This window comes from Phoxinus phoxinus (genome assembly GCF_949152265.1).
Source record: "Phoxinus phoxinus genome assembly, chromosome: 15".
NCBI lineage: Eukaryota > Metazoa > Chordata > Actinopteri > Cypriniformes > Leuciscidae > Phoxinus > Phoxinus phoxinus.
This window is the reverse complement of record NC_136890.1, coordinates 29,065,401-29,087,477: the sequence shown is the minus strand read 5'-3', so window position 1 is coordinate 29,087,477 and position 22,077 is coordinate 29,065,401. Positions and strand designations below refer to the sequence as shown.

Genomic DNA, 22,077 nt, shown 5'->3' with positions numbered 1-22,077 from the left:
GAGGATATTATGCAAGTTCACACATACGAACATCCATGCACATGTAAGAATTACACACACAACATGCTCAGTTTCCAATTAATTTACTGGTAAAACGTGTTGTACTATGGTAGGCACATTAAACATCTGTTACACATGAATATTCCCTCCTGCCCCCCAAAAAAACATGAAATGTTCATTTTCACATGATTTTCTGATTAAGAAAAGTCTGTGATACTAATAAATTGTGCTAAAACTGCAAAATACATCATAAATCAAGTCTTGATATAGTTGGAAAAGAAAGGATTGTTAATGTAAAGGCAAACTTAGTTTGTATTTTTTATAAAACATCCTGCCTCCGTTAAAGTGAGGACAGAAGGCAGTACGAATACTGCAGATTTCACCGCTGATGAAATCAGGCACAGATTCAGACAAATGCCATATAAATAACATGATAGTCAACACGAAGAATCGTTTGAACTTCTTGATAAACCTTCATTGGCTCTCAAGAAGAGACTTCAGGCATGAAAAATAAACATAGCAACAAACCTTACTCTTATCTCTTACAATCCCCCACACAAAAAAAAAAAAAAAAAAAAAAACATTTTTACAGCTTTCAGTGGAAGGTTTAAGACATTATTTAACATGGGCTAAAAGATGTCATGCTATATAGGACACAGAAGGCGGCACATAGATTTGGCGTGTACACCAGCAGCACCATGATTCAAAAGGCCCTTTAAGTAAAATCCTTCACACCTCATGCTTCAAATCTGATTGACTTCTCTGTATCTAGGCTAAATCATACTGTATATGTCAAAATATACAATTAACATCTGAGAGCAAAGAGAATAAAAGAACAAGGTGAAATTCTAGAGTAAATGGAACTATATGACAGAAAATGGTAAAAGTAAATGCTAAATAAACTCTTTGGCTACAACAAATGAAAAAAAAAAAGAAGAATGGCAAAAGGGAAAGAAATAATCCCACACATCTCTGAAGAACTTCTGTGTTCACAGTATTCCTGAGCATTGAACCTGCGGATTAAGATTAAAGGGCATTTCACTTTCTCTCTTCTGAGGCCTTTACAACATCAGGTCTGAGGTTTCTAAAACCTTCAAAATAAAAGCTTCCATGTTAAGGTATATGATAACAATCTACATTAATTCCAATTTAAATACCATTTAAAAATGCAGTTCCTTCTCTTCCATGAAATATGCATTTCTTGTAAATAAAACTTCTTGGGTGACTCAAAAAAAACCTGCCAAAAACTGGTCAAAAATCAATAGAATCATTATGAAATTATATTTTGGGTAAATAAAAAATGAATAGTATTTTAGGACTATTTAGATTTTGTAACGTGACAGTCATATTTGTTGACAAACGTTTCTCAGTATGGTAATGAAGAAATAAAATTGTGAACTATTAATTTAAACTGTGAAGTAATTATGCATCATAGTAGTAAGTGTTGGACTACCATTATGCCTACTGAAGAAAATATTATATTACAGTAAAAATGTATTGCATTACAACAATGGGAATCACAAATGAAAATAAAGGGAAACGCATGAAAAATTTCAGATGCATTATGATAACGAGAATGTGTTGGGGATGTGATAAATGTTCATGTATATATATATATATTTCCTTAATGATTTATTCTTTAGATTGTCTGGTGAAATGTGACCCGAGCAGGTTTTTAAGAGATGCACCCTTCTTCAATTTAGAATTTCTTGAAATCAACACCAATGTGCTGGTGTGTTCATAAGGGTTCAGAAGTGAAAAAAGAAGAACTCAATGCCCAATCTCAATGCCCGTATAAGTTTTTCTTCCAAAGGAAGAGGGACAACCCAAGTACTAAATGAGACAAGTGAGCTAATGTCCAATGGCCTCATTTTTCTATTACAGCAGGCCAACAGGAAAGATGACCAGTTGTGCATTAATCCCTTTCAGCCAGCAGAGGGCGAACTCTGCACACACACACACACACGGTCATGAGGCTTCCAGCTGCCTGGTCAAGAAACTGCTAAAAAAACACAAAAAAACAAAGGGGGAGACAGTGCAGTCACATGACTTCACAGGACACACCCAGGCAGCCCTGCTTCCTATCTTCTCTGCTGTTGAGCTTTTTCATGCGATAATGCCGGATCTCACGGACGAGGGTGTAAAACGCATCCTCAACTCCCTGAAAAACATTAAGCAAAACAAACAAAGGATTTTTCATTAACACGTATGCTATGTGTGAAGCTTTATGCAAAGCTTCGGTAATACAGTAAAAGCAAACGAACATAAGCAAACTGCGCTAACACACAAAACGTTTGTATTATGAAAAGCAAGAACTGATGCCCACCTGTCTGGTCTTGGCAGAAGTTTCTACAAACTCTATGCCGTAGCTTCTGGCAAGTTCCTGAGCTTGCTTGGTGTCCACCGTTCTGGCCAAATCACATTTGTTTCCAACTAGGACCATGGGAACATCATCTGAATCCTTCACGCGCTTGATCTGCTCTCTAAAATGCATCAAATGTACCATTATTATAGAAATTGTACACCACATATTACAAATGCTCCTTCATATTCATAATTTATAATATTATATTGACATGTCTTAAACTTAAAAGCTTTGAAAGTGGTTAATCTAATCAGATTAACCGCTACTTAAAATCCAGAGGATTCATCATAAAATATTACTGAAGCTGTATTCATCGGACCTGTACAAATGCACGTCGGCAAAGGATTTGCTGTTGTTTATGGCGAAGACGCAGAGGAAACCCTCTCCTGTCCTCATGTACTGGTCCCTCATTGCGCTGTACTCTTCCTGACCAGCAGTGTCCAGGATGTCCAGCAGACACGTCTCACCGTCAATCACCACCTGCTTCCTGTAAGAGTCCTGAAGGGACCGACACGATACGCCTCACGATTACATGAATCAACCTGGACAATACTGTGTAATGGATGTATATATCCTATTCTAATAAAGGTTATGAGGACAAATGAAAATGTCAAACGTTGATGGCGATGCGTTAAACATTCAGCAGCCAAGGATGCATTAAAATTATCAAATGTACAAAAGATTTCTCTCTCAAATAAAGGCTTTTCTTTTGAACTTTGAATTCAAAGAATCCAGAGAAAATGGTTTCCACAGTAAAATAAGAAATGTTTCTTGAGCAGAAAACTGATCAAGAAGACTGGAGTAATGATGCTGAAAATTCAGCTTGGCATCACAGGAATAAATTAAATTTAAAAAACATTAAATTAGAAACATATATTTTAAATTGTAATAATATTTCACAATATTACTGTATGTTAAATGCAGCCTTTTGAGCATAAGAGAATTCTTTCAAAAACATTTAAAGAATCTTACTGACCCCAAACTTTTGAACTGTAGTGTATGTAAAGACTTAAAAATATTGTCATTTTATTGAGTACCTCGATAGTGGGGTCATATTCATCCACAAAGTGATTCTGAATAAGCTGGATGGTTAATGCGCTCTTCCCAACACCACCTGCTCCCACAACAACCAACTTATACTCGGTCATCTTACAGTCCTCAGAGACCACCTGTGATCAAGACAGAGAGAGTCACACGCATATATTAATAACACATTCTTCACAAAAAGTTTGACATACAAATCAATACTTAATAACATGTGTAACTATATCATTAAAAATATTTTAAATGTATGTGTGTGTGTGTGTGTGTGTGTGTGTGTGTGTGTGTGTGTGTGTGTGTATATGCATTAATTCCTTTTTTGAGAGAGAGAAAAGAGAAAATCAGAAATAAGTTACAGTACCGTTCAACGGTAAGATTTAGGCTACAATATTTGTAAGTCTGCATTTATTTGATTAAAATCACAGTTTAATACAATAAAATGTAAAATAGCTGTTCTCTATTTTAATACATTTTCAAATGTAATTTATTTCTATGATGCAAAGCTGAATTTTCAGCATCCTTACTCCAGTCTTCAGTGTCACATGATCCTTCAGAAATCTCTTTTGTAACATTATAATTTCTTTACAGTCACTTCTGATCAATTGCTGCATCCTTGCTGAGTAAACATTATTTAAAAATCGTACTGACCCCAAACTATAGAACAGTACTGTATAATAATCAAATAACTGTGATTGGTCCAGCTGATTCATCCCTAAAATTGCTGAGAAAAGTAAAACGCACCACCTGACAGCCGCCCATGCATGTCTTCGACAGTCGTCTGGGTGACTTGCACTGAGTTTACAGACAGCATATTGAACAGTGAATAATATCATTATGTACTTTCTCATATTTGTATGACTTATATTGGAAGCTATTCCGTTTCTCTAAGAAATCACTCCCATCTGCAAACAGTAGCGCTGCAATCTATTTATAGAATGGCTAAATGTCAAAGTCATTCTCAGAGTACAGCCAGGAAAAAAATTAACCTAAGAGAAGAGCAGAGGTCACTGACCCCTGAACCGTTTTGACTAGCTCAACCTAAACCTGAGACACAGACTTCAGGTCAAAGCATCTTTTTACAGTTTTACATTCAACAATTCAAACGAGTGATTCATCTGCGCATGTTCCAAGAAATGTTTTTTGTTTTGTTTGTCTTTGTAATCATTTATCAAAATTAAATAACATGTTCTTCCTCTTCAGCAACTTTCCTTTCACACTGACGTCACTTATGCTGATGCGGCTACTGGAAATAGCTTTTGGTTTAGGAAACTCACAGTCTGGATGCATCCTTTTAAGAACCACCAACATCCAGTTGTGTGTGTGTGTGTGTGTGTGTGTATATATATATTATTAAACAACTTCCCACCCTCTAATTATTTCTTGTCGAATATAAAAGTAAAATACACACACAGAAAAATGGGTTGTGAGCAGCGGATCATGTGAATAATTTTTTTATATATATATATATATACACAGATAAATCATTTATGTTGCAATATTCCATAAAAAAATAAGAATTGTCCATCTTGATTTCATGACTGATCAAAATGTATTCGTTTTGAGACTTTAAATGACAGGATACCAATTGAGGGCAAATATCAATCATTGTTTTGTTTTTCCCTTAAAGAAATAGTTATTCTATACCTTATTCTGTCATTTATGGGAAATGGCAGTAACCATTCACTTTCATTGCATTGGCAATTTTAAACTCGAATGTTGTTGTGCTCTATGTAAATATGCACTTTCAACTGGTGAATGAATGTATGAATGTTTCATACCATCCCATTACCTTTGGCTTTTATGCTCTCATAACCAGAGAGAAATGTTCCCCGGGTGGTTTGAGATATTTGAACAAACATAGTGATTTAAAACTAACAGTATTGAGATGCTTGTGGTGGTGGAATAAACCATCAAATTAGGTCAAAACCCTCAAAAGAAAATGAATATGTTGCTCAATAGTAAATACCTGGCAAAGGAAACTTCAAAGATAATTTAAGTATACATTTGACAAGTTATTAAACAGACAACATGCCATGAAAGAGCCATAGACTACATGTATTCTTCATGTGCCAAAATGCTGTCTATGTAGACAGTTCACTGGGGTTTGAGGCACAGCCTTTATGTCGCACAAAGAAGCACTTATACCTAGTGTTTACAGGTACCAATACACATGAAAATGCATGTAAACACCCGAGGACGGTAATAAATATGAAGCAGAGGGTTTATAAGGCGTGGAGAAGGAAACTCACCGCTTACTCTGCAGTTCTGCGACCTCTGGCTGATCTGATCAACAGGGCTCCGCTAATTACTGCTCTCTCGCCCAAAATAATGCCATGGGGAGCACTTTAAAAGTCGCTTCACACTCGTCTGGAAGCAACGTAACCCCTACGAACAGGATTAGTTTGGAGGCTATAGATTCAGCTTGTAAAAACAGCAGTTAAAGAAGTCTGTCTAAAGTTTTGAATAAGAGTTGACCAAGCAGCTTCCCCCAGAACTTCACGATTCAGAGCAACTTCCGGCTTCAGAATTCCACAAATCATGTCAAAATAAAAGTCCAACCGCTGTGGCTGCTATAGATATTTACACGTAGAGTCACTTTCGACCGGTCCAAACACGCCGGGGAGCCCGACATCTTGGAACGGTCAAGTTGTCGTCGTCACTCACAGTTAGAATTAATAATGCCACAACATTGTGCAGCTTCTGGCTGTGAAACCGACTAGATTTATATTCCTGAAGAAATGGAATAACATTTAACAGACATGTGAGAATGTGTTGGTTTGTGTTAATGTATTAATTCAATATTTCTGGTTTTTACTTTGGTACTATTCCTGAATCCTTGAACCCTTGCAGATATAGTTTTTTTAACATGAGTCTAACTACAGTTGCAGACGCTCAGTAAACTTGCTCTCGAATGTTCACCGACAGTATTTGACCGTTCCAATATGGCGGACGCCTTAAGTATAGCAGCCCATAGAAACACTTGGAGAAATGAGGCACCTATGTACATAATACATCTATGGTGACTGCCATGTATGATGTGAAATATAAAATTAACATAATAACAGTGCAACAGTAGTGTTCCTGCTTGTATATGAAAATGTTGTATTTTGCGCACTTTTATTTCACATATTTTCTACTCAACATGGTACTTACATCTTTCTTGTTCTTGCATCCAAGTTGAAAAGTTTAAAGACAATGTTAGTGTGAAATGAAGGTACTGTAATAAAAGTTAATTCGGCAAAGTGATGTGCAGAGAGAAAGCAAATTATATTATTAAAACTTTAATAGAGTTTGTTCAGAATACACAAACTTCAGCAAAATTAAATGAAACTTTAGAGCAGTGGCTAAAAAAGCCATTTTGTCTTTGCAAGTAGTACAAGTCTGGTCAATTCTCACCACCAGTCAAGTAAAACATAAATGGAATAGTGTGAAAATTGTGCGATCACATTTTTGTTACAATTATTCTCTATTATGCACAAAGTCAAACCAAAACAACATTTTAAAATAAACTATGTACAACAGGGGAAAATACATTTATAAAGCATTTGCACAATGTATATTTCACATAAATAAGAACTAGCTAAAATACAAACAATTTGCATAATTTGTATAAAACCTGATTTTAAATAAGACTGTATTTTATACACATTGCATTTACAAATCTATAACAAATGAAATCATTGAAGTTAATTATACAACTAATAGTATGGTTGGAAAAACTGCATGAAAACAATCTCTGTCTTATTGTGCCACACTCCCAAATGTGTCGGCAGTCAAATGTGATGCAAAACAAAAAATACCATTATTTCTTGCGAAAGGTGCTTCTTTCCCAGTCAAATTATTCTAGGAATTTTGGCAGTACACTGCATCCATACCAGGTGACAATGACTTCTATTGGTTCCCTGCAGGGGGACAAACATCAACAAATACATGACAAATACTGAGTACAGCTGTTACAGTAGCTGCGCTTCACAAAGAGAAATCTCTTTCCTCCTGAAAACCAATGATCTAAGTCCCTAATTCTTAATCGCAGTCAGTGCTGTGTTCATTATTGATGAGCTGGACAGAAGCAGCGTGGTAAACCGTCAAGCTCCAGGGGAGGGGCTGGTAAATAAGACAGGAAACAGATGATTCGATTTGGGAGGCCCAGCTGAGTCAACACCCCCAGCGCCCTTTTCTTGAGGGTATTTCTGAGAGCAATTCTGCATAACTTTTGAAGACTGAGGGGTGTGGCTGAAAGACAGCAAAACAAGAAGCTGTCATTGGGACAATGAAATCAATTTTCTGCTTTAGCAAAACTAATACAAAAACATTTTTTAATTCTTACAATTTAATATGACTTTAAAGCAGTAATATTATTTTTTATAATTTAATATTGTGTTTTCTTGTGACAAAAAAAGAAAAGAAAAGAAAAGGACAGGTCATTTTTTGCTGTGGTGTCTTAAAGAAAAACACACCTCCCTTAATTTTAGCAGTTTAGTTTCAATAAATGGTCTGGTTGGACTTGAATGTTTTGATGGTTAAATGGAGTTCTGAATGTTAGACCAAGTTTCATAGTACAATGAAACCTCATAATATGACCCCTTTAAGATCTTCCATCACCATAACAGTGCAAAAACGTATAAACTGAGTACTTACATTCATAAAGCTCCAGGCAGAGGGCAGTTGCTGAGCCGTCTCTGGTGTACTGAAGGGGCTTTTTGCCGAGGTTGTCTCTGGCTAAAACATTTCCCCCAAATTCTACCAAAAGCTCAATTAGTTCCAGATTTTTCACTTTAGCAGCATGATGTAGTGCGGTCTCGTGAAGTTTAGCAGCATTTACATTTGCACCTAAAAACATGAAAGGAATACATAGGCATCATAGGAAGAACATGCACAAAGGTGTATTTTTTATTATGTGCTACAACAAATGAACAAGAGATTTGATTCATGTTCCGTTTAAGTTAGTGCGCATCGCAGTAAATCACTTTACAATAAGGTTTCATTTGTTTTAACTATATTGAACTTACAATGAATAATATTTCTACAGCATTTATTCATATGAGTTAATTTCAATATTTATCAATACATTTTTAGAATCAAATGTTGTATCTGTTAACATTAGTTAATGCGCTGTGAACTAACATGAATGAGGCAATGAGCAATTGTATTTTATATAACAGATTAATAATGCTGTAAGAAAAATATTTCTCATTGTTAGTTTATGTATTAACCAATGTTAAAGTCACCATGAAATCAAAATTGACAGTTCCCATATTTTATGGAATATTTCAGTATTTATTATAAATGATTTATCCGACCACAACTTTTTTTATTTATTCAATTGCACTTGTAATCTTTAATCAAAATAACTTCACCTTAGCGACATCTCTTCTCGGATTATGTGTTTACTGGCATGAGGGCGGGGCAACCTGTCACTCACATGAGGTCGACCAATAGCAAAACATCCAATTAATTCCCATTGGACAAAATCAAGTCTCTTCCTACATTTTTGTCTTGTTCAAGAAGCCATTTTTTAACTCAGATATGTCACAATATGGAAGAAAAGACTATCACAACTTCTGTTTCATGCCAACTATAACAGAGGAGACCTTATTATACAATGTTACCAATATTTCAAATAAAAAATAAACACAAACAACTGTAAATGCAGAAACTCACCTGCGTTCAGCAGAACCTTGACGCAGTCGAGATGCTGCCTTGCACACGCCACATGCAGAGGGGTGCCAAAGTGACAGTCATGGGCTTCCATAAACGCACCTTCATCAATCATGAGCTGAACACATTTAGAGTTACCTGGCAGGCAAAAAAAAAGAAGAAATTTTAAATCATTCTGAAAGAATTTGTCTTTGAATAATATTCATTGTTTTTCTCTCATCAAATATCACATTTTAGACCACTTTCACAATACACATTGTTTATAATATCTTCATTAAGTAATAATAATAAAGTTACAGCTGTGTTCACCTGCTCGTTAATGCAAATATCTAATCAGACAATCACATGACAGCAACTCAATGAATTTAGGAATGTAGACCTAGGATGCATCCGAAATCGCATACTTCCCTACTATATAATAGGTGAAAAACACTACGTGACAAAAGAAGAATTTCCAAATTCACACACAGTACTCATAAAAGAGAAGGCAAAAAGTACATGGATTAACTACTTCTTCCAGTGAGATTCTGAAGTGTGCATACAGTGGACACTTTACTATCCCATGAGACCACGGGAAAAGATTTATGAATGGCAGTGACGTAACTGACCTAGGTCACATGATAATGACAACATGACAAATGTAGTATGTCCTGATTACATTCATACTACACACACTCATAGTATATAGAGGCGAGCATACTTTTTAGCGGTTGTGAAGCGTACCTACTCTAGAGTATGCAATTTCGGATGCACCCACTGTCAAGACGAACTGCTGAAGTTCAAACAGAGCATCAGAATGGGGAAGAAAGGTGATTAAAGTGATTTTGAACATGGCATGGTCATTTTTGGTGCCAGACGGGCTGGTCTATTTCTGAAACTGCTGATCTACTGGGATTTTCACCTAGCCTGGTTGACACCAGACCCTTCTCAGTTGTAACTGAGAGTGGGTCTGGGGAAGGTTCATTCACAGAACATTTCCAAAGGGGCGTCACCAACGGACGTCGCTCAAATGCCTCTGGGCGCAATTGGATAGACCTAAAACCAATCAGATCGATCGTCATCGTGTAAAGCCCGCCTCAACGTTTGTGATTGGTGCCTCGATTTGGAAAAATTGGTAATGGGCTCTTGGCCAGACGGACTTGCAGAGTAAATCTCAAATTTGCTGAAAGCTCGTCAAGGTTTTCCCAGGCTAATTTTCACCATCAATGGTACGAACAAGAGAAAATATCTAGTGAGTGGGAGTTCTGTGAGTGAAAATGCCTTGTTGATGCCAGAGGTCAGAGGAGAATGGCTAGACTGGTTCGAGCTGACAGTAAGGCAACAGTAGCTCACATCACGCTTGTTACAACCGAGGTGCAGAAGAGCATCTCTAAATGCACAACACAAAACCTTGAAGTAGATGAGCTACAGCAGCAGAAGACACATCGGCGACACTCGTCTTCTAAAGCTACTTCCAGCAGGATAACACACCATGTCACAAAGCTCAGCTCATTTCAAACTGGTTTCTTGATCATGACAGTGAGTTCACTAAACTCAAATGTCCTCCAGTCACCAGATCTCAATCCAATAGAGCAGCTTTGGGATGTGGAGGAACGGGAGATTCGCATCATGGATGTGCAGCCGACCAATCTGCAGCAACAGCGTGATGCTATCATGACAATATGGACCAAAATCTCTAAGAGATGTTTCCAGGACCTTGCTGAATCTATGCCATGAAGAATTTAGGCAGTTCTTCCAAAAGCAAAAGTGGGTCCAACCCCGATACTAGCAAGGTGTACCTAATAAAGTGGCCAGTGTATATCCAACTTTATATAAAGAGCTTTATTTGTTAGTATATATAGTATCGCTTTATGTGAGTATGCTGTATATATGCAGGCATTGTATACATGCTGTATATTGACAGCCTTAATAAACATACATAAATGGTTAAATCAAGCATCAGGTCACCTTACCGCCCATGCAGGCTTCATGCAGGGGTGAGAAGGTGAAGAGGGGAGGGTTCACCGTGGCTCCATGTTCTAACAGCAACTTCACACACTCCAGACTACCAGCAGCACAGGCGTCACACAACGGAGTGCTGCCGTCAATGTTACGAGCATCAACCTGTTGACAGTGACACCAGCAAATAAACAACTGATGTGACAGATTCATGAGGCCTACAGTATGGAGGAGCTTCTTACATGAGCTCCAGCATCCAGGAGCAGCTTCACACACTGTGTTTGGCCCTGTATACAGGCCTCATGGAGGGGTGTGATAGAGTCCACGGCCACAATGTTGACAGATGCTCCGTTCTCAATCAGTTTTTGGAGCTGCACGGCTCTGCCCTGAGCCGCGGCCTCATGCACTGCTGAACGATCAGTCCAGAACCCCAGGCCATGTGCTGTGGGTAGAATGAGACAGACAAAATACCAAAACATTGCTTTAGATAGGCGTTTATGGTAGATATGAGTGATTTCCAAATGATCCATCAGTAATATTAAAGGGTTAGATCACCCAAAAGTGAAAATTCTGTCATTAATTACTCACCCTCATGTTGTTCCGAACCTGTAAGGCTTTCGTTCATCTTCGGAACACAAATGAAGATATTTTTCATGAAATCTGAGAGCTTTCTTTCCCTCCATTGACAGCTACACAACTGACATTTTGACACTTCAAAAAGTTCATAAAGAGATCATAAAACTAATCCATATGAATTGAGTGGCTTAGTGCAAATTTTCTGATTAGACTCGATCACTTTATATGACGAAAATATGGAATTTAGGCTTTTATTCACATATAAACATTCATCAACTCACACATCAGTTGTGGTAAACTGGTCAAATTGGTAGTTGCGTAGCTGTCAATGGAGCGACAGAAAGCTCTCAGATTTCATTAAAACATATTAATTTGTGTCCTGAAGATGAACGAAAGTCTTACAGGTTTGGAACAACATAACGGTGAGTAATTAATGAGAGTTCATTTTTGGGTGAACAATCCCTTTAAGTGTAAAAGGTAAATAAGTAAAAAGTGCAATTTATATTGCAAAAATATAAATATTTGGTAATACAGTTTAGTAATTTTGTATTAAGTTCTATTTAAGTCGTGTTGTTGTACTCCATTTGAAGATGTAGAGGTAAACTACAGTATTCTAGGAAAGGATGTTTTGGACATTATCATGTAACAGTGTCAAAACAATTTATTTATTCCAGTGTACAGAAAAGGGACAGTTAAAAAAGACATGCACAGGACAGTGAAACTGACTCATCTACGTGTTGACTCAGGTCACACTGATCCAGGGCTTTAGTAACCTGCTAATTGTCATTGGTGACTGATTCAAGGCCAAACAGCATGTGATCACACAACAGTTCTGGCAGCAATATTTGTCATCTAGCCTTGGTCTGCACAGTTATATTAAAACGTGTCATATAGTTACAGTTAACTCTGTCAGTCAAATAATTACCAGACTGCTGGTTAATTACAGTGTAACAAGTCTCAAAGAAGAGACAGACATCTTGCAATCTGCATGTAAACTTACCAATTTCTCCAAACAGCGAAGGTCTTGTGCGCGTTATTTCAAATTCCATAATTTATTCCAAATCTAAGAGAATAAAGAATATATGCGTCACATATCTACGATTCATGAGGATATCGTCAGCCATAGTGTACAAACACTAGACCTTTTTTCAATGACTGGAGAATGATGCTGTCGGTTCTTCCTGGGAGATACATTGTCGTGCAGGGGGCGCAATTTGGCTCAAAAAGACGAATTCTCGTTGAACCGCATTCAAATCTCAAGGAGTTTTTTCGTCTTATTGAATTTATTTGTAAATTAAACTTATCTGACATATAAATGCGCAGCAGCGAGAGCAATCTGTATGAAATGAGAAAATAAAAATAATTATCGAATAAAACGTCTGTGATTGGTCTATCCTCACCAGCGCTGAGAAAATTAATAGTTGCCACGTGACAATGCACGTCTACTTCGGCTGAGGTCTTCCATCTGAGATCACTTCCATCTGTATAATGTCGTTCATAAAATTTACTAGTAACTGAATTGGGTAAGAAAATAGTTGAAATAGCAGTTTTTTTATTAAGACCAAGGAGCTGATTTAAACCCATCGTATCTGACCAATTAGAGAAAACGTTCTGGCCGCAAAGCTCCGCCCATTTAGAGATATCTCTCTGGTAAGGTTTATCATCATCATTAGCAGGTCTGCGTTTCTGATCAGTGTCAAAGCGCGACGACGCACTTTGGACTGGGGAAGCAAAGAATAAAAAATGACTTTGGCATATTTTCCCTCACCAACTAGTTTATTTCATGTGCAAAGCAACAATGCATATCAAGCAAAGACGCATATAAAAAGTAGGCTACATACATTGTCTTTCATTTTTCATTACCTAAACATTTAGTAGTACCATTCACATCGACAACAACGACAAAAGCATTGTATGAACATTTTCAGCCTTTTCAAAGTAATCAGTAGGCTATGAAAATGTTTATGTTTTCAGTCACAGTTTTCAGTTTATCAAAAAATGTCTCAAAAAGTTTCCTAAATCCTTCAAGCGGCTTTCATTAGTGATGAAACTGAAATGTCTTCAAAAGTTCAGGGACTGGTTGCATAAACAGCCATTATGTTAAGACAGTGTCTAGTATGACCCACCAGCAGTTAGTCTAAGGCAGTCAGTCTTATTCTTCGGTATCAAATTAGGCCACTCTACATTTTTATGTAGGCTAACTGATTTTAAAAAAGCAATGCTTTTTTGTTGTTGTCTAATTAAGACTAGTCTTAGTGGTTTATGCAACCAGCCCAAGGCAAAGTATACCAGATACCAACAATATTTTCAAGTGTACAAGTGGGTCAAGAAGTTTGAGACCACATTGGATCTAGAAATGTAAATAGGCATTTCATATTTAACACAAAGTTATGATGTAAAACAAAGAAGAAATAAATCAATATGCTAATCAAAGAAGCAACTGTGCCCACAGCAGTGACACAATGTTCTTTGGAACATTTCTAAATCAAGCTGGATAGCATGTTCATCAGATGTTTGCTCAAGTGCACATTTATGTTTTTTTTGTTTGTTTTTTCAGTTTTCAATCATATTTTTATGCTAAAAAAAAAATAAAAAAATCACAAGTTGTCTCAGATGTTAGGACCTCATTGTGTGTCTTGGGTTAAAATAAAGACATTTTCACCAGCTGATCCTTCCTGATTTTACATTCTTACATGCATAAAAAAAGAAACATTCTTTTAAAGGAATAGTTCACCCAAAATGACGAATCTGTCATCATTCAGTCTTCTTCATAATTTTGTTCCTAGAATGTTTTTTTTTCCTGTAAAACACAAAATTACAATTGCTAGAAGAAATTTTAAACAATTCTAACCATACATTGCTTTTTGGAATTTGACGGGGGTGAGTAAATAATGACAGATGAATTGTCATTTGTGGGTAAGCTATTCGTTTAGAGTGGGTGAGCAGCATTACAATGACCGAAGCACTTCTGTGGACCACTGAACAACAAAAGCAACAAAGTAGAGCTGCACGATTAATCGTTAAAAGATTGTGATTTAAATACCCAGGCGATATTTTTCCTAAAATGACATTGAATCGGCTATGTCTAGCCAGCTTCACAAACAGTCTTTTCAACCACACAGTATCATTAAATCGCCACAGTATCATTAAATCACAGTAAATCGCCTTTTAAAAGTAACTCGATGCTTCAAATAAAGAATGCGTCAATTACATAATTTCACCAGTAGGTGGCGACAAGTGAATGTTAAATTTATTTGTCATTGAATCATTCGAGATTTGTTCAAAAATGCTGATTCATCAAGTACTGAACCAAGTGAAGTCTTTATGAGTGAGTCGTTGAATCATTCACTCTAACCAATTTTTTTAAATAATTAATTTAATATTTTGAAATAGACTGCAGCAATTAAGATTTTGTCAGAACCTCTACTTAATTACGCTATTTTGTTTAGTTGTCTTTTCATAATCATGGAAGAATCTTAATTTCTATTTTAAACAAAAAAATTGTGATTCTCAATTTGTCCAGAATCGTGCAGCTCTACAACAAAGAGCTAAAATCACAACTCTATCATTGTGCTGGCCAGAAGTATCCATTAAAGCAACTAAACATCAGTGGAGCGGAGATGGTCAAGACTGTGAGAAAAGTCTGTGTCGCTGGGAGCGAGTTGAGGCTGGGAATGGTGCCGCTGTCGATCTTTAGACTGAGAGACGTGGCTTGTGTGCGTGAGTGAGGGGAGAGAGCTGTACGGCCCTTCTTTTGGAACCTCCTCCTTCAAATGCTTCTCCTGATCGGGCACCGGGGTCCACGGTTGCCATGAATCTACAGTGGAGCAGCTCTTCGCCAGCGGAGGCTTCCTCTGCGCAGAAAAGACTTTGCCGGAAGAGCGGAACTGTCAATCAAAAGAAGACGACTATGAGACATGCTCATGCATTTTTTTAAGGTGCAAAAAGAGAGAAGTGAAAAACAATTTACAAAATGAAGCTAGAATTGTTGTTAATTTTGTAGAAGCTGATGTGATGTTAAGGCATTTTATATTGGATGGTGATCAAATAAATAGTATTTATATAGAAACTGTAAATATTATATCACTAAGTGGGGTTCTATATAGACCTTATAGCTCCGCCTCTGTTGTGTTCGGTTTTCCGGCTTGTATTTCCACAGCATGAAGGTAAGATCTTACGGATTTATAATGAACCGCTCATTTTAAAACCTTTAAAATATCCGCTTCAAAGACTATAATGCTCATGATAACTTTCGGTAACTCTACAATTAGTGAATCCACTTCACCAGCTAATTATTATTCGACGGCGATGCCATATAAATATACAGAGCTACCACAAAAACGGAAGTTCAAAGACAAAATTCTATTTCAATTCAATTTAAAGAACACTTTATGCCAAAAAAGGTTCTATATAAGGAGAATGTCTGAAATGATTGCATAATACTTTCATGTTTAACAGGTTTTCAATTTGTTTTCTAGTGATAAAGTGTTTACGAGTGGTTTAATTTATAACATTTATTCAAAATAAAAAAAATAATTATAACAAGATTAATTAATTAATAATAAATCCATAAAACTATCCCATGATGGGAACCCTAAAAGGCCTGACAGAACCCTTTACGGTTCTATATAGAACCTTTTCTTCTAAGAGTGTATATTCACAAAGCCAGGAATAAAAAAAGAAAGAAAACTGTTTGAATTAAAACACACATCAAAACATATTTGGAAACAATATCTGAAAGTACAAACTTTTCTTACCCTGATATGTACTCTTATTTATACAATGCTTGGTTCTCAAAAAGAATAAAAATAAAAAAAACAACTGCGAAATGCTAAATCAAATACTTTTTTTTACCGCTACCTGCAAGATCCAAATCAGTGATGTCATGGATGACTGTGATCTAATCCATATAATCTGACATTTAAGGACATTTTTACCTTAGATGGCCCTCTAAAGTCTTCAATTTTTGAGGAAATATCCTTGATCCAGCCCTTCATGTCTTCTGGAGTGTCTGTCTGCATGTAAACAGAACATGAACAGGTTAAGTTGACAAGGTGCTTTAGTTGAGCTAATATGATATACTGTATATAAGGATCTAAGGATTCTCAAAAGCAACCTGTGTGTGTTACTTTGAGAGAGCAACCTATTTATAATCATTAGTGATTTATGTAGTTAATCATTTATATTGTTTGATTTACATTATCCTTTTAAATTTTATAACAAAATTTATTTATTTTTGACATGGAGATCCATCTGATGTAACAATACATATCAATAAAAAGTTAATAAACTATTATGTATTTATAAATTATGATTTGACTAATTTACCTGATTTATAGTCCACAGACCTGATGGTTTTGTTTACCAAATATTAAAGGAATAATTCACCACATCATAATTTACATTGCACACATATTTACTACTCAGTTAGTTTCAAACCCATGCTTTTCAGGCAAGCAGAATGTCCAAGATGTTTCATTGAAAAAAATAAAAATTATTTTGGTACAACATGAGGGCAGTGTTTAGTATTTTACATACACTATTTTAGCATTTAATTTTGAATTAGCTTTTATTTTTATATTTGTGATTTCAATTTTAGCTTTTAGTCATTTTAAGTGCTTTTACCATTACATTTTTTTTAATCTACCTTCAATTTTAACTATTTTTATTTCACTTTTAGTTTTAGTCATTTTAGAGCTTCAAATTATTATTTTTCACCTTTTTTGTCAAGGCAACATTTCTAATTCACATGTTTTTAAGTAAAATTAAATTGAGATAAAATTAATCTAATATTTATTTTTTAATTATAGTTTTTAATAGATTCCATTTTAGTTAACAATAACGATATCATAGGGTGAGTAAAATGATGACAGAACAGAAGTTTCATTTTTGGGTGAATTAAAGATCTTCATAAGACCATTTGCATTTACATCATGCCTCAGCACTAGCCACATAAACACCTGTCACACTTTAAAAGCATTTATAATGAGTTATTTATGTTGTTTCGCATGAGTGATAGAGCATTTATGCAAGGACGATTAAACAGTTAATCTTAAAATACATTCACACACAGCTGCAGATTTGGATGCCAAGATGAGCCATGTGTGCATTATGTCGTTCACCTACCTAAACATGATTTTTATTTTTTATAACTTTTTATCACTGACACCTGGATCATTATTATAAAATCCATTTAGCCCAGAGTTACCTGGATGTAGAAGGTTCTGGTACTTGTGATGATTTCAAAAAGGTTGTCACGAGACAGCAGATCCCTACAACAAACAACACAATTAATAATTACACTTTTTTTTTTTTTTGAGGAATGTTTCCAGCACCTTGCTGAATCTATGCCATGAATATCTGAAGGAAACCCGGTTCTAGCTAGGTGTACACACACTATCATTTTAATGTTCAAAAGTTTGGGGTCTAATGTGTGTGTGTGTGTGTATGTGTGTGTGTGTGTGTGTGTGTGTGTGTATACATTTTAAAGCTTGAAAGCTAATGTACAGAAATGCCAGAAATGTGAACTACTTGTTGGTTGTTAGTGACCAAAACCAACAAGAAAAAACACAAAAACAAGTTCTCACCCTGATTTGACAAGGCACTCATTAACTCTCAGCACATCCCGCAGTCGAATACTGCGCAACGGTTCCTTATCCTAAAAACAGACTGGTGTACATAACTGTTCATGATATATAAATCACTTGCTTTCTGTTAAAGAGTTTTCCATTCCAGCGTCTCACCATTTCAGATTTATAGTAGCTCACAGTTTGGTCATCTAAAATAAAAAACCTCCTCTTCCAGCTTTTCCTCTAAAAGAACATTGGGTTCAGTGATGGTGAAAGTCAAAATGAATTTAACAAAAGTTTTATAGCAGTGTTTCTAGTAGCAGGGTCCATATTTGACATAAACTTCAAATGTCTTCAAACTAATCAATGTGCTAAATGATTAACTTGACAAACTAAGGACATACTGGTTACACCCAAAAATCACAAGACACTGGTCTTACCACATTGCCTTGCTTGACGCAGAAGCCAGACCTCACGACATTTGGACGCACACTCTGGCATCTTCTTAAAGTGACGTGTGACCCCGGTTCACTCGTGAAGACATCCTCAGAATCGCTCTGAGGAACCTAACAGATTTATGTTTATGTTTTCCTGCCAACTACATTAAAAACGTGAATAAAGAACACACACATATATTATTACCTGTTGGACTGGCGTGTGCACAACTACTCCTCCGACAATTTCTGTTTTATACGCCTGTCCAGATGTCGAATGACTTGGGTTTGAAACATTTGTGACATCGGAGCTTTGGGCCACTGGTGAAGCTTTTGGAACCTTAAAAAGATATTGACAGATTAAAGAGGACCTATTATGTTTAGTTTTTTTTACATTTCCAACTGTCTTTAGTGTGTAATGTTGCTGTTTGAGCAAGAAAAAGGTCTGTAAAATTCTAAAGTCACTCCAAAGAGAGTTATTCTCTATCAGTGCGGACGGTTTCTGAACTCCCTGAAACGCCTTGATTGTAGTCTTGAGTTTTCTTCAAGGAACAGATACACGTCATTGCATTACATTACAGGGGCTTGGCCTGGTAGAGTTGCGTTAGTAGCGTGCTGAAACTCGTGGTTACGGTAAGGGGTGTGACATTTCAGAAATATAGTCAAAGCGGTTGACCAATCACAACACACTGGCCCAGTCAACCAATTAGAACGCATTTAGCTTTTCGGAAGGAGGGGCTTCATAAACCATGAATAATCTTCCATAACTAATTTTGCAGAAGCTCTAAGCATGCTTATTTATGGATAACATCCAGGTTTGTCACATTTCTTGGAATACATATGACAAAAAAAATGACAGCAGTGAAGTGAGTATGCAAAAAGCTTGACATACTGTAATTTTGGTGGCATTATTCAGAGCAATGACCCATTCCTTCAAGTCCACAGCATCATTAGCCTGCAGAAAGTACCGTCTAGACAATGCATGTATTACTGGAAGAAAACAAAACAAAGGTTAGTTATTGATACTATGAAAAAAAAAAAAAAAAACATATCCACATTACGTACTTACCAAAACAGAACTCTGCCTTTGGTTTCTGTTTTACTGATGCTTCATTAACCTACAATCAAGTACAAACAAATTTGAATAAGCAAAAGTAAAAAAAAGTCATAATAAAAATCTTTTTATATTATGGTAGAATATGATACCTTTGAAATGTAACTGAGTCGCAAACTCCCAACAGACTCGGTTCCCACAGGTAGGTTCTGTTTTTTAAGGAAACGGGGAAAAATTGTTATGCAAAATAGGATTACACATTTTTAGGATGCAAATTTGAGGTTTAGAGAAAATAGGAAGATCCTCTATAACGCCATATTGTAACGTCCGTTTAAAGCTGCACTTGAACATAAAGAGCAATACCTGTGGATTGTCCATATACCATAGGAGAAAATTCCCATGAGTGTCCAAGATAAAATAACGTCGGTAAAACCTATCACTGTTCTCTTTTTCCTCAATATCCAGGAATCCACAGGTCCGGTTTTGTCTGTCCAGGTAAGGCATGTCCCAGATCTACAAAGAAAAACAAAACAAAAAACACTAAATCTCGCATAAAAAAACGCATAACTCTGGGTCCCTGCCATCTTTAAATAAATAAACCTTTCCTTTTAGTTTGTGAGAATACAGATAAATTGATTTAGAAACAGACCAAATAATTGCATGCATGCGCACACACACACACACACACACACACTTTAATGACTGAAAATGAGATGATCCCTATACATGCATTCACACAATATTTACACAAAAATGGCCTACTAATAGTAAAAAAAAAAAAACATATTGGTATTTTTTTTATCTTTACTCTCTCAATACTAGATTCAAGATCCACACCTTTTGAACATTTTTCCCCGAGTGGCTCGTGATTACTAGAAAATAAATCTAATAGTCTCTTTTTACAGAGACTGCACTTAGAGTAATTTTTAGCAAATAAAAACGGTAGAGCTGAGCATAGCTAAAAAAAAAATGAAAATGAAGGACTATAAAAGTTTACATGACTTTCCATGAACGTGGGAGTCCTGTAAATCCAACATAGGTAGAATAAAAACAAGCTTTCGGAGTGTTCTTGACAGGTGGATTCAGGTGTGGTTCACCTGGACCAGGATTTCATGAACTCCCAATGGAAAACGAGTATGAGATCAAGCTTTTGGAGAGGAAGTCGGTATTGCGCATAACTGCCACACCTAATATCAACTTACTTCACTTCCAGAATCCCCAGGGCTCGTGACTCATCCGCGTTCCGTTGTGTGTTTTGTTCAGCGCGCTCTCAGAACACAATACACGCACAATGCGCGCTCATTTATCCGCGAAAACAGATGAAAGCTCCGCGCAGAAAGCTTGTGCCACTCTTGTGCCACTCGCGCAGCCTCTTTCCGGGTTGACAGCAAGTTGAGTTAAAACCAAAACTAAACGCATCCGGTAGTGGATCTTTATTTTTTTCACGCGCGGAAAGCGGAACCCAGTAGATGCCGACGCAATGGGCAGACGTGTTTAACAGAGCGCGCGAAACAAGACATTGTTATAAAACTATAAAAACTTAAATGTAGGCCTACTTAAAATTTAAATGTGTGTATGACCAAGCACGACAATTTTCAATTTAGGTTGCGCGAAATCAACCCCAGATTACGCACTTAAAATAACATTTAGCCTATATTTAGCCTAGAGGTTTACAATTCATTACACAAATCCCCACCCCTTTCAGAAAGTATCTGAAAAGTTTTTGTTACTATACTACCAAGTACCAATCACATATTTTGAATTGTGAAATGTTATATGCACAACTTTAATATTATAACGAAGCACAACCGCAAATAAAATAGCCTTCTTTTTTTAAACAACTGTTTAAAATTCTTTTGTCAAATGTTCTATTTATAAAATAATTAATGAAAAAATTTGTGTATGTAAATAAACATGATTCTGGTCGTATTTTTAAAATAAAATACTCCATAAAATGCTAAGCATTTGACCAAACAAATGACACTATGTAAAACTGACATTGTGTACCTGTTGTACAGTTGTCTGGTTGATAAATTAGGCAGGTTTGTACTTGTTTTGTTAATGCTTTGCTTTTGGCACAGCTACCATTACCTGATACTGTACTAAGCCTTAAAGGAATTTGAAAGTGTGCCAGGCCAAAATAATGATTTCAATTATTATAATTCAATTATTATATTATAATTATAAAGTCATGACAGGGTTACTTTTCTTTGATCACAAACATTTTGTTTAGGGAAGACCGGGATGGTAGTAAGTAACACTTTTTGTTTGCGTATCAGTAACACAGTGGTCGTTTGTGCTAGAACTTTCAAACTTTGATACACACATTTGTCTACTACAAATAAAACTCACTTGGACGTGTAGGCCAATCACAGATTATGCAAGTTAATGTCAAATATAAAGAGTTTCCAGTACTGGGGTGAGTTTCAACACTAGCTGGGA

At 36.2% G+C, this 22,077-nt stretch overlaps 3 protein-coding genes across 4 annotated transcripts; all 3 read right to left on the bottom strand.

Annotated features, from left to right (window-relative positions):
• Positions 1–66: 66 nt before the first annotated feature.
• Positions 67–5,929, bottom strand: nras (NRAS proto-oncogene, GTPase). Its single transcript, XM_079638792.1, has 5 exons — positions 5,656–5,929; positions 3,403–3,534; positions 2,685–2,863; positions 2,327–2,483; positions 67–2,161 (listed from the first exon to the last, which is right to left on the bottom strand). Exons 2-5 carry the CDS (start codon positions 3,511–3,513, stop codon positions 2,042–2,044), a joined length of 567 nt encoding a protein of 188 aa, XP_079494918.1. The 5' UTR covers positions 3,514–3,534; positions 5,656–5,929; the 3' UTR covers positions 67–2,041.
• Positions 5,930–6,671: 742 nt separating this feature from the next.
• asb13b (ankyrin repeat and SOCS box containing 13b) lies at positions 6,672–13,126 on the bottom strand. 2 transcript variants are annotated; one of them, XM_079638595.1, is made up of 7 exons: positions 12,721–13,126; positions 12,579–12,641; positions 11,245–11,444; positions 11,017–11,167; positions 9,068–9,202; positions 8,045–8,236; positions 6,672–7,639 (listed from the first exon to the last, which is right to left on the bottom strand). In XM_079638595.1, exons 2-7 carry the CDS (start codon positions 12,625–12,627, stop codon positions 7,455–7,457), a joined length of 912 nt encoding a protein of 303 aa, XP_079494721.1. In that variant the 5' UTR covers positions 12,628–12,641; positions 12,721–13,126; the 3' UTR covers positions 6,672–7,454. The 2 variants fall into 2 exon arrangements, with proteins under 2 accessions (XP_079494721.1, XP_079494722.1); XM_079638596.1 differs by having other exon boundaries at positions 12,979–13,126.
• Positions 13,127–13,339: 213 nt separating this feature from the next.
• On the bottom strand, positions 13,340–21,052 carry plekha2 (pleckstrin homology domain containing A2). The gene is made up of 12 exons (XM_079638280.1): positions 20,838–21,052; positions 19,999–20,148; positions 19,788–19,844; positions 19,651–19,699; positions 19,474–19,571; positions 18,790–18,921; positions 18,588–18,713; positions 18,322–18,390; positions 18,166–18,236; positions 17,787–17,850; positions 16,516–16,593; positions 13,340–15,465 (listed from the first exon to the last, which is right to left on the bottom strand). The coding sequence occupies exons 2-12, from the start codon at positions 20,137–20,139 to the stop codon at positions 15,178–15,180; spliced, it is 1,173 nt and encodes a 390-aa protein (XP_079494406.1). The 5' UTR covers positions 20,140–20,148; positions 20,838–21,052; the 3' UTR covers positions 13,340–15,177.
• Positions 21,053–22,077: the final 1,025 nt, after the last annotated feature.

Bases quoted from the DNA above. Each gene is read 5' to 3' on its own strand.
- nras (XM_079638792.1), bottom strand. From the start codon at position 3,513: ATGACCGAGTATAAGTTGGTTGTTGTGGGAGCAGGTGGTGTTGGGAAG. The intron at 2,484-2,684 runs GTCCGATGAATA...GATGCATTTTAG, and splicing joins GCCGACGTGCATTTGTACAG to AGAGCAGATCAAGCGCGTGA. The intron at 2,162-2,326 runs GTGGGCATCAGT...AATGTTTTTCAG, and splicing joins CTTCTGCCAAGACCAGACAG to GGAGTTGAGGATGCGTTTTA.
- asb13b (XM_079638595.1), bottom strand. From the start codon at position 12,627: ATGGAATTTGAAATAACGCGCACAAGACCTTCGCTGTTTGGAGAAATT. The intron at 8,237-9,067 runs GTGAGTTTCTGC...TCATGTTTTTAG, and splicing joins CAAGGTTCTGCTGAACGCAG to GTGCAAATGTAAATGCTGCT. The intron at 7,640-8,044 runs GTAAGTACTCAG...GCTGTCTTTCAG, and splicing joins CTGCCTGGAGCTTTATGAAT to CCACACCCCTCAGTCTTCAA.
- plekha2 (XM_079638280.1), bottom strand. From the start codon at position 20,139: ATGCCTTACCTGGACAGACAAAACCGGACCTGTGGATTCCTGGATATT. The intron at 19,845-19,998 runs GTATTGCTCTTT...CTTAAAAAACAG, and splicing joins GGTATATGGACAATCCACAG to AACCTACCTGTGGGAACCGA. The intron at 18,237-18,321 runs GTGAGACGCTGG...GTCTGTTTTTAG, and splicing joins GCTACTATAAATCTGAAATG to GATAAGGAACCGTTGCGCAG.